The sequence below is a fragment of the Octopus sinensis genome, linkage group LG12 (assembly GCF_006345805.1).
Source record: "Octopus sinensis linkage group LG12, ASM634580v1, whole genome shotgun sequence".
Taxonomy (NCBI): Eukaryota; Metazoa; Mollusca; class Cephalopoda; order Octopoda; family Octopodidae; genus Octopus; species Octopus sinensis.
Window position 1 is genome coordinate 73,996,423 of NC_043008.1, and position 12,929 is coordinate 74,009,351.

At 37.3% G+C, this 12,929-nt stretch overlaps 2 protein-coding genes across 2 annotated transcripts; both read left to right on the forward strand.

The window, feature by feature from the left end:
• The first annotated feature begins 1,256 nt into the window (after positions 1 to 1,256).
• LOC115217943 lies at positions 1,257 to 2,333 on the forward strand. The gene is made up of 2 exons (XM_029787662.1): positions 1,257 to 1,395; positions 1,753 to 2,333. Exons 1-2 carry the CDS (start codon positions 1,257 to 1,259, stop codon positions 2,331 to 2,333), a joined length of 720 nt encoding a protein of 239 aa, XP_029643522.1.
• Positions 2,334 to 8,238: 5,905 nt separating this feature from the next.
• On the forward strand, positions 8,239 to 9,003 carry LOC115217944. The gene has a single exon (XM_029787663.1). The coding sequence runs from the start codon at positions 8,239 to 8,241 to the stop codon at positions 9,001 to 9,003; it is 765 nt and encodes a 254-aa protein (XP_029643523.1).
• The last annotated feature ends 3,926 nt before the right edge of the window (positions 9,004 to 12,929 follow it).

The following is a 12,929-nucleotide window of genomic DNA, read 5'->3' on the forward strand; positions in this document are numbered from 1 at the left end:
TCATTTTTGAGCAATCACGAATTTACTCACGTTGTCGTACGCCTGGCAGCACATTCTGGCACCAATTCAAAGAATTTATGCTTCTGGGCTTTGAACTTTTACTTCAGTGCATACTCAGATTCAGGAGGAGGTTGATGTCCTTTTAGAACTGTCTCGTTTTGATTCTCTATTATTTATACAAATAAGAGAATGATTTACGCATTTTTTTTCAAAATTGATGAATATTTAAATATATTCAGCAATCACGGAAGTTATTTTCCTTCTACGATCTGGAAAGCTCTGGGAATGAATTAGACACGTATGCAAAATGTGCAGAAAAGAGAGACGCTAAAGGAAAGAAGATTCGAAGAGAAAACAGATACATGTGTGATGTCTGCAAGATAACTTTGTGTGTAAACTCCTTGTTTTAAAAATGTTCATCCTAAATAAACTATCGCAGGAGTGGTTGTGTGGTAAGTAGCTTGCTTACCAACCACATGGTTCCGGGTTCAGTCCCACTGCATGGCATCTTAGGCAAATGCCTTCTGCTACAGCCTCGGGCCGACCAATGCCTTGTGAGTGGATTTGGTAGACGGAAACTGAAAGAAGCCTGTCGTATATATGTATACATATATATATATATGTATGTGTGTATATATGTTTGTGTGTCTGTGTTTGTCCACCTAGCATTGCTTGACAAACGATGCTGGTGTGTTTACCTACCCGTCACTTAGCGGTTCGGCAAAAAGAGACCGATAGAATAAGTACTGGGCTTACAAAGAATTAGTGCCGGGGTCGATTTGCTCGACTAAAGGCGGTGCTCCAGCATGGCCGCAGTCAAATGACTGAAACAAGTAAAAGAGTAAAGGTTAAAGAGAGAGTATCTCATATTTGTTTTTTATTTCCTATGATTTAAAAGCAATATATGTTATAAAAAAATCGACGATGGTTAAGTTATATGTATGTTTTCAATGTCCGAGCTAACTTGTTTAAATCCAAATGAGTAAAAGTACATTTGAATTTTTATAACAAAAAATAAAGGAAATAAGATAAAAAAAAGCTGTTTTTGTAATTAACACAGTGTATATAATTTAAAAAGGAAATAAAAAATTATGTTCTGAAATGAAACGCCATGTCAAAATAATTGATCCATTAAGTGTTTAAGGAATGATTGTGATGGCTTTGGCTCATAATCTGTGTATGACTACTATGAACTTTGTCAATTGCGATTTATACATAAAATTGCTTTATCAAATTTTCCTTCGTTCCTGGCCGCTATGACCTGGAAACGGAAATCAGGATTTTGTAGGACTACTAGGAAGGCTGCCGCTCTAAATAAAGTTCGAGATTTCCAACTGCCTCAACCTGAATATAACGAAACCTGTCAACTAATGCCAAAGTTTATCGTAGAAGAATGTAACTATGACATTGAGTTCTTCGAATAGTGTCTACTGACGTCTACAATACTCTAAATACTGACCAAAAGCACGATTTGATATGGTTTTAAACTCAGTTTTACAACAACAGACAATCAAGGTTTCACCTTGAGCATGATTGATGGAATTAGCAAAACATATCTTATCAATGCCATCATAGACTTTCTACGTTTGGAGAAAAATTGTACTCGCCACAGCTCTATCTGTGATTGCGGCAACATTGCTGCACAATGGCTAGATATTTCATTCTCATTTCAGAGTGCCCATAAACACAACAGCATTCGAGATATGAGAGCAAACGAATCCCTGTTTTGAGGAGTATGCCTTCTTTTTGTAGATGACTGGAAGCAGATTCTACTTGTTCTTAAATGTGGTAGTGGAGCCCAAATAGTGCACGTCACCTTGAAAACATTGTACATCTGGATGTCTGAGACGGAGTTGAGTCTAAAGAAAAACATGAGTGTACGAAATTCTTCAGACGCAACTTTCGTAAACTATATAAGCGACATCGGTTCCGGACAATGTTTGCTCTCTGATCCACTGAGAAATGTGATTCGAATTAGGCTAGATATTTTGCTCGAAACGTCATCTATTTCCGAAATATGCAAATTCGTATTTGATGATTTAAGTGAAAACTACAAAATTGCATCACGGCTGTGTTCCCGAGCTCTCATCGCCTCAACCAATGAAGTGGTAAACAGTGTGAATGAGCACATGATTAGCAACTTCCCTAGGAAAAGTCGAGAGGACTGTAATTCGGATATAACACATGATGAAAACTACCACCAGTACACACAGGCTTTCTTGAACAACTTAAATCCATTGGAATTGCCACCCCATATAATCAAATTGAAAATGAACTATCCGATAGTGCTCCATAAGAATTCTGGTCCATCCAATGGAACAACATACACTTAGCAGAACTAAATTCCAATGTTATCGAAGCAGTGATTGCAACTGGCCCCCAACAATTGTAAACACTTGTTCATTCCGTAGATACCCCTTATACCAACCAATAACCAGCTTCCGTTCCAATTAAGATGCTAGCAATTTCCTAGAAAATTGGCATTCTCATTCACATCAAAAAAGGCACAGGACCAGATATTAGATCGTGTAGGTGTATTTTTACCACACTAATGTTTACACACGGTCAGTCATACGTCGTTATGTGTAGAGCAACGGACTTCAGTAATTTGAAAATTAGTGTCGCCCACACACAAAATATCATCTACAAAGAAGTTTTGTAATCATATTGATATTGAAATCCATTTGCACATTTTCCAATACACACTGTTGCTATGATTTCCCTCCGTCATTTTATGCCTTCATCATAGATGGGTAATTTTGCTAGTAATAATAGTAATAATGAAAGCTTGTTCACAAAAACTACCAGGCTAACTTTCGTGAAATTGGTTCTGCCTCTAAAAGCAGATTCTGCGGCATATATGACGAGATAATAGACCATCTCGTCTCGGGATGTCGTGTGCTGACAACAAACGAATACAAAAATGCAAAAATCGCCACGGTAGGGGAGGACAGCATTTACATTGGAAAATAGGTAAACACTAGAAACTTAGCACTCCATCTTACTAGTATGAACATCATCCTGAGCCAGTCGCTGAAGGTAAAAATGTCACTATCCTATGGGATTTTCCAGTCAACACTGACAGAACAATCCAGGCTAATCGACCAGACACAATTTTTAAAGACAAGGAAGAAAATACTTGTATACTAATAGATGTAAGTGTTCCCACTGATAAAAATATATCTGTCAAAGAATTTGACAAATTAAATAAATATAAGGACCTGGAAACTGAAATACAGAAGATGTGGCATCTTAAAACGAGAACTGTTCGTTATTGGGGGTACCCTATTTATGATAAAAAATAGATCTCATAAACATCTAGATAAGATCCCAGGTGAACGATGTCTCAGAGAAATCCGAAAGGTTGTACTGAGAAGTACTAACCACAGCCATAGAAAAACCCTATCCATTTAAATGCATGTTCTATTACATGATGATATCTCGCTACTTCCCCTCTCCAAGATTTCAGTCATATTGTAAAATCTCTTATCTTTCACTCGCACCAGGATACTGGTTGTGTCTCGGCAAGTGACTGTAACAAACATGCGGACTAAAAGAAAAAAAAATTATAGTAATAATAATAACAACAACATTATCAACAACAACAACAACAACAACACCACCACCAACAACACCACCACCAACAACACCACCACCAACAACACCAACAAAAACAACAACAACACCAATAACAATAATAATAATAATAATAATAATAATAATAATAATAATAATAATAATAATAATAATAATAACAACAGCAACAACAACAACAAAAGCAACAACAACAACAACAACAATAATAATAATAATAATAATAATAATAATAATAATAATAATAATAATAATTTCGGTATTAAAATGTAATACTATGGTGAAATATTCAGTATTTCGCAAGGAAGCTGTTATAGCTATATAAGAAAATACTTCTCTTACATATGAAAATGAACGTCTAAATAAATAAATAATTTTTAAGAATTATCGTCATGGCTGTACACAATACAGTTGATTTAACAACAGCAACAATCACAACAACAACAACAACTAGAACATGATACAATGACAGTTTTCGGGAAACATTGTTTAAATACAAGCATATTGATTGGTTGGTAAGTAAAATCCTTTCCAAATCTATTGATTGGCTGTCAGTGACAAGAAGGATTTTCATTCAGATCTACGGACTTATGTTCGATTTCTTTATATTTTTAATTTTGTATCTGTGTTTGGACGCTGTGTATGTACTGACAATATGTAAATGTATGTGCGAACGTATGTGTGCATCTGTGAAAAGTTGTGATAGGGAGATATGATGTTTACTTGTGTTTCTGTAATATATATATGTATGCCTGTGTGTGTATGCAAGTGTATGTTTCTGTGTATGTTTCCGAGTGTGGGACTTCATGTGTGACTTAATCTGTGAATGTGACGTCTGTGCTTGTGTTTGCGTGTTAATCTGTGGTGGCGATTTATTATGCAGTTATACGTGTTTATAGTGCATATATAATATCTATATACATCTATATTTGAGCGTGTGCATGTGTATGTATCTGCGAGTAAATGCGTGTGTTTATATATCTGTATAAACACATGTATATATATACACTTACATAGTCACACACGCTCATATATCCATGGTTTGTGGTGTATTAATTATACGTATTTGTGTATGTGTGCATGTTTCTGACGGACGTTATATGAGTGTGTTTTCAGTAACTGTTTTGTGTTTGTCGGGAGGGTCAAGGTGTAGAAAGAACTGCTGCCAATCAAAGTCAGGTGTAGGTCAGTGAGAGCAAGATTGTTGTGTAAAAAGAGTCATTATTATTCAGAATTGCACTAGGGTGAGAGGAAAAAGAGGGAAAATACGGTGAGCAATTCTCAAGAGACTTTCGCTGAAATAATCTCCAGGGAAGTCAAGATTACCGTTTTCCAAATGGCAATTAAAGACGGGAAACATGACCGCAGGCATTAATACTATAATTGTTCTTCACAGATGCTATCTAAATTAATGTATATATGTGCACATATATATACTCAGTATGAGTTCATATATATACATATACATACATATATATAGATATATATATACATACATACATATATATACATATAGATAAATGTATATGTATATATTTGTTGATATATATATGTATGTATATATTTGTTGATATATATATGTGTATATATATATATTTCTACATATTTATATGTCTATATATATACATATACATACATATGTATACACACATATATATATATGCATATACTTATGCATTAACATGTATATATATATATATCTATATATATATATATATATATATATATATATATATATATATAGATAGATAGATATAGATAGATAGATAGATAGATAGATAGATAGATAGATAGATAGATTGACAGATAGATAGATAGATAGATAGATAGATAGATAGATAGATAGATAGATAGATAGATAGATAGATAGATAGATCTGTGTTTATATTTGTGTAGAGACACAGGGAAATTTAGAAAGATAGAAAGAGCGAAAGAGAAAGTCAAAGCAATATGAGTTGTATGTGCATAGAGGTGTTCGAAAACGAGAAAAAGACGGAGAAAATTGAAACAAATAGTGAGTAATTAATTAAACAGTAACTCTAAGTGCAGAAAAGAAGAAACGAAGTAATAAAGTAGTATGAGTAATAAAAAGAGAATTATAACAAAAATATTCCCAATCGAGCAAAGATGAACGACAGATAAAAAAAAATATTCAAGGAGCAACCAAGAAACAATTGCCGAAGAACGAGAGAGTGAGACAAGTAAAAGAAAAACTTCATACCTGGGCTTTTTCATTACTCAAAATACATGACTTAGTTATACCAGGTATATTTCGGGAAAATCTATTCTACCTGGAATACACACATACACTGGCGCTCAAATACGCACGCACGCACACACAGACACACACACACACACACAAACATACATATTTATATATATATACATACATATATATGCATATATATACAGGGGTTGGACAAAATAATGGAAACACCTAGCATCATAGCATCGTAATTTTGTAACATCTAAAAAATCGTCAAAAGGTTGTTTATTGTTATGTTTTTTTAAAATTTATTATTAGTGTTGCTCATTATATTTTGCTAAAGTTTTTGTCTCTTTTCAGATATCACCAGGAAAAGGTAATTAAAATTCATTAAAATGATAGATCTATCGGTCTTTCAAAGAGGTCAAATTGTTGGTGCTCGTATGGCAGGCGCTAGCGTAACAAAAACAGACGAAATGTTTGGTGTATCAAGAAGTACTGTTTCGAAAGTATTGACAGCCTTTGAGAAAGAGGGAAAAAACCTCCTCGTCAAAACAAAAATCTGGAAGAAATCAAAAACATTCAGATAGGGACTGTCGAACTCTTACGCGAATTGTTAGAAAGGATCAGAATAGTACAGCTCCCAAAATTACTACAGAGCTTAATGACCACCTCGAGAACCCAATTTCCACAAAAACAGTTCGCCGGGAGCTGCACAAACCGGATTTTATGGAAGGGCTGCAGTCAGAAAACCACTACTTTCAAAAACAAACGTTGCAATGCACATAGAGATTGGTGTAAAAACCTACAGAATTGGTCCCTAGAGAAGTGGGACAATATTATTTTCTCATCCTTTACTTTATTTCCGACCACCGGCCGAGTATACGTTTGGAAACAACCAAAAGAAGCATTTGACACAGATTGCTTTCTTCCAACTGTTAAATATGGAGGCAGATCTGCGATGATCTGGGAGGCTATATCTTGGAAATTCCCCAGCCCAATGGTTTCCCTTCATGGCAGAATTAATAATCAAGACTATTTAAGTATTATATTTGATCAAATTCATGCTATGATTGCGGAACTGTTTCCGGAGAGAAACGCAATCTTTCAGGATGATAATCCACCAACTCACACAGCTAAATTGTTACTGAATGACACGGGGAACATTCTAGTGAAGTTGAACAGCTTATCTGACCAACACAGTCCACAGATCTCAATATTACTGAACATTTGTGGGGCATTTTAGAAAAACATATAAGGAGTCGATATCTTCCAGCATCATCACTACAAGGACTGGAGACTGTTTTAGATGATGAATGGACAAAAATTCCTTTGGAAACAATTCCAACTTTGTTCAAGTTCATACCGCGTAGAATTCAAGCTGTAATTACTGACAAACACGATCCTACCACATATCGAAATAAATTTGTTTTAAATTTTAAGGTGTTTCCATAATTTTGTCCAACCCCTATATATACAGATATATATGTGTGTATGTGCGTGTATATATATATATATATATATATATATATATATATATATATATAAAACTGAAATGCGTTTTTACCGCTTGGTTCGCTTTCAATGCCACTACATCCCGTCCGATTCGCTCCAAAATTTACAGGGACATGTAGAATGAGGTGACGATGCGCGTGGGCTACCTTAGAAATCCTTAGCTTAAAAGGTGTGGTTGCTAGAGGCCATATTCCTACCTCACCCTATTTCCTCCAGTACTCTGTCACTCCTCTTCATATGACAATGCAACTACCGTTATTTAATGTAAAGTCTTCCTCAAATCACTCTGTCGCTATTTACTCTCTTCCAAGAACATTTTCACTCACTCTATCTCTTACCTTCCTATACATTTTACTCATGTATCTATCAGCGTTCATGGACAGTAACAAATATTACATCGCCATCCCCATCGCATTCTATTGTCTACCTCTCAACACACACACACACACATATATATACATATATCTAATATTATATTTTTATTTTTATGTTTGCGTTTTTTTTACTGTTTCATTTCCCTTTTAGTGGTTTGATCTCTAATTTAATTTCTACAGCGTGCACACACACACACACACACACACACACACACACACACACACACACACACACACAAACACACACACACCTATATGTGGGCCCCATACACACGAATGAAATCGGGTTCTCTTCATCAAAATGTGAAAAGGGGTCTACAATTATCATCGCCACAACTTATGTATGTCTTCCTCACTCACTCTTTTTCCTAATGATAATTATCATCGCCACCACCACCACCACCAACACACAATCATGACAATCTTTCTCTTAAAACAAATCATGTTTACATTGCAAAATCTTAAAACAAATCATGTTTACATTGCAACGACGTCTGCCACCTCCGCCCTCTCTATTTATTCTGCTACGAAAATAAAAATAAACAAAATATGCCACGACCTTCAAATGTTGCTTCGACAACAACTGAAAATCTCAGTGTCCCCGGACCTTCATGGACTGTTACAACAACAATAACGGAAAACCTCAATGTCCCTGGACCTTCAAGACCCGTTGCGAAAACAGTACTCGAAAACCCCCATGTCGACAGACATTCTACAAAGCCTAATTATCATTCAGAGAAGTATGAACATTTTTACACATACAAAATTCATGGACAGTGCTACCATGAAATGGGAAGTCTTCGGCCGATTCCTGGTAAAGAGCCTACATTCATGCAGGTTTCCTTTGTTGGTGGTCACGATGAGGAACTTGCTATCAGGAAAAAAAATAATCCAAAACTTGAGCAACGTGTAATTGAAGTACTTCAGATGATGCTCCACCAGACTCATCCTTATGTTCGTGAGTTCAAAAATGCAATGGATACGTTGGATTCTCAACCTCATTTAAAATTGGTGATACATGCCGACAAAACTCCTGCCGGTGAGCACCCTGGTCGTTTCAACGCTCCAACTACGAATGAAGTTGCAGCACTCATGGTCGATGAGGTCCATGGAAATCGTGACATAATCCTCCGTCACCGCGACGAAGACGTGACTTTTGTTTCAGAATTACACCGATGTTACGATTGCTTGCAGTACCCTCTCCTTTTTCCTCATGGAGAGGATGGATACCACTTAGAAATTCAAAAGGTTGATCCCACAATTCTCACACTTCTTGACAAGAAGGTTTCCTGCAAGGCATTTTACGCCTATTGACTCATGGTGCGAGAAAACGATTTCAATTTAGTACTAAGGTGCCACTCTTTGACCAATCAGTTTTTGGTCGACATGTATTGTAAAGTTGAGTCCGAACGTTTAAAATACATTCGTTCTCACCAGGACCAATTAAGAGCAACAGAATACGTTAATCTAGAGGATGCAATGCGTCAAGACAATGATGCAGCCAACGTAGGAAACGTATTATTCTTCCTTCAACATTTATTGGCTCACCTCCGTATATGAATAAACAAATGCAGGACGCAATGACATACCTCGGTAAGTTTGGAAAGCCGGACCTCTTCATTACATTTACCTGCAATCCTACCTGGCCAGAGATTAAAGACAATGTGTTCGCTGGGCAGCTGCCAGAGCACAGACATGACATTGTGGCGCGCGTTTTTCATGCCAAGTTGAAGAAAATGCTATTTTTAATGAAAGTTTTGCATATTTTTGGCCCACTGTCTGCTTGGATGTATACTGTGGAATGGCAGAAGAGAGGTCTTCCACACGTTCATATGCTAGCCTGGTGTCACGATAGAATCCACCCTGTGGATATTGACTGAATTATATCTGCTGAGTTGCCCGATCAAAATGCTGATCCTCAGCTGCACAGCAGTGTGACAAAGCATATGATTCGCGGTCCATGTGGTGAATTTAATCCGAGAAGTCCATGCATGAAGAATAAAAGATGTTCGAAGCGGTACCCTAGAGACTTTTGCGGTCAAACCTGCACTATGAATGACGGATATCCCATCTACCGAAGGCGTGACCCAGGTTTGCGTGGCCGCACAGCTACAATTAGACAACGGCTAAAAACATTCGATGTTGATAATGCCTGGATCGTTCCATTCAACCCTTTGCTTTCCAAAACATTTAATGCACACATTAATGTTGAGTACTGCAGTTCGGTGAGATGCATACGATACCTCTGCAAGTACATTAATAAGGGCGATGATATGGCCGTGTTTGTATTCAGTGATGAAAACCTTAGACATGACGAAATTAAACAATTCGTTTTAGTAGGTATGTATCCTCCAATTATGCAGCGTGGCGCATTTTTGGATACGAGATTCATCTAAGCTCACCAACAGTTTTCCACCTGAATGTTCATTTACAGAAGAGACAGCTGGTTTACTTCACAGAGAAAAATGCACGTCAAGTCATTGAAAATCCAAAAGGGACTACGCTTACAGCATTTTTTAAATTGTGTTCAGTTGATGAGTTTGCTGCTACTCTCATTTACCCTGAAGTACCGGAATATTACACATACAACAACAATAATTGGAAGCGCAGGTCACATGGAACAGAACTTGACAATTGGCCTGGTGTTTCTAGGAAGAACGTCATTGGACGTGTGTATAATATTCATCCTACCAAACAGGAAATCTTCTTTTTGAGAATGCTACTTCATGTAGTTACTGGACCGAAGTCTTTTGCTGATCTTCGCACGGTTGATGGTATCATCTGCGCCACTTACAGGGAAGCATGTTTGAGGCGCAGACTTCTTCTCAATGACGACCACTTACACAGGACATTAGCAGAGGCCTCGAATTGTAAACTGCCATGGCAAATGCGTCGATTGTTTTGTAGCATATTAATCCACTGTAATCCCAGCAACCCTCTTAACCTTTGGGAATCGTTCAGACAGAGCCTATCAAAGGACATACAGGCTAATTTAGCGCTACCTGATGGCAACGACGATGTTTATAATGAGGCATTAATCGACATGGACAGACACATCAGACGCTATGTTATACGCGGTTTAAGTGAATTCCATCTGCCAACACCTGTCCATCATGAAGCGCCTTTGGATGTTGAATACATGTCAGAAAAAAACTACAACATTGCCGAATTGACGGAAACAATTACGCGAGATGAACCAAGACTTTTGCCTGAACAAAGAGAGATTTATAATGAAATTATTGACAGCGTTACATTGAACCAAGGAAAGTTTTCTTTTTGAATGCTCCAGGTGGTACTGGTAAAACTTTCGTTATCAATTTAATTCTCGCAAAGCTGCGCGCTGAACGCCGAATTGCCATTGCATGTGCCTCAAGTGGTATTGCAGCGACACTGCTTCAAGGCGGCCGTACGGCATATAGTGCATTCAAATTGCCCATGGACATTGGAAAGAAAGATAATCCTATATGTAATATAGATCGTAGTTCCTCAAGAGCAAGACTTCTTCGTGAATGCAGTCTTTTTATTTGGGATGAGGCTACAATGAGTAATAAGGCCATGTTTGAAGCTCTTGACAGAACTCTCCAAGATTTGCGTCACAATACAAAAATAATGGGTGGGGCTACGTTTCTCATGGCAGGAGATTTTCGACAAACTCTTCCTGTTGTCCGAGCAGGCACTAGAGCCGATGAGGTTAATGCATGTATAAAGCATTCTTATGTGTGGCACAGTGTTATCATTCGCCATCTTCAAACAAACATGAGAGCCCACCTTCATTGTGATGTGGAGTCTGAGGCTTTCGCAAAACACCTATTAGATCTTGGTGATGGAGTTTTGCCTTTCGTTGATGATGAGCATATTCGGTTGCCTTTTGGGAATTTCGTTCCAAATGTAGAGGAACTTATAAGGGCCGTTTTACCTGACGTCGAAACAAACTTCCAGGATCTCGATTGGCTAAGAGCAAGAGCTATTCTATCGCCTCATAATACAACAGCTGATGCTACAAATAAACAAGTACTTGATATCATTCCTGGTGAGATAGTTTCTTTCATGTCCATCGATACAAATAAAGATGACAATGATGCAGTCAAATATCCACCCGAGCTACTCAACAAGCTAACACCTCCGGGACTTCCACCTCATCATTTGTGTTTGAAAGTTGGTGCTCCAATCATGGTGCTCAGAAATATGGAAACGCCTGAAATATGCAATGGAACACCAATGGTTATAAGGAGGATTCAAAGCCATGTAATAACTGCTGAAATTTTGAGTGGACCATTTGTAGGAACAATCAAGATGATACATAAAATGAGTATTTCACCCTCTGATGTTCCGATTCAGTTTAAACGCTTTCAATTTCCGATAAAACTATGCTTCGCGATGACAATCAACAAGTCACAGGGACAATCACTGGACATTGTAGGCATTAACCTGTCACAACCGGTTTTCAGCCATGGTCAATTGTACGTAGCCTGTTCTCGAGTTGGAAATCCACATAAACTCTTCATTCTTGGCAATCATGAGCGCACAAGGAACGTGGTTTATCAGGAGGCTCTGACAAAAGAAAACTGATTGTAAGTCATGAAATTTTGCTTGATTTTTTATTTTGCACCTCTTCATTCTTGAAAATAAAGACATTAAAAAGAACATGCTTCATAAAGAACATCGGGTTCACATGTTTGCAAACATTTGATCCAACTCATTCTCTTTATTCCTCATTTTCCAATTCCTTCTACGTCTCCATTAAACGGTTTTGTCAAGTTATTGTTTCTTCGCTAACATAAGACATTCATAAAGTGAATGAGTTGTTAATTACATTTTATACACTACTAGCAGTACCGCCCGGCGTTGCTCGGGTTTGTAAGGGAAATAACTATAAAGCATTTTTAGAGAGTTATAGCCAAAAAATGGAAAAAAATGATGGTAAAAAAGGTCGAGTTGCATCCCCTAGACAGTCTGTGGTTTGTGTTTCTGATTCTCGACCCCATGTCGAATTTATCGATTGTTTTCAGAACTGGGGGAACTTTTCAAAATTTTCGCTGCTTTAGTTTTGAATTATGACATTGGACTATGTGTGTGTCAAGTTTCATCAGAATCGGTTGAAAGCCGTGGTCAGGGTGAGGGTACAACCTAACAGACACACAGAAACACACACAGACAAACTGCCGCTTATATATAGAGAGATTCCATTGTTTAGGTGGTGTCGAAAGGACTGGCATGTGTCACCATATAAACTCTCTCAG

Bases quoted from the DNA above. Each gene is read 5' to 3' on its own strand.
- LOC115217943 (XM_029787662.1), top strand. From the start codon at position 1,257: ATGACCTGGAAACGGAAATCAGGATTTTGTAGGACTACTAGGAAGGCT. The intron at 1,396-1,752 runs GTAACTATGACA...TTCTTTTTGTAG, and splicing joins AAAGTTTATCGTAGAAGAAT to ATGACTGGAAGCAGATTCTA.
- LOC115217944 (XM_029787663.1), top strand. From the start codon at position 8,239: ATGCCACGACCTTCAAATGTTGCTTCGACAACAACTGAAAATCTCAGT.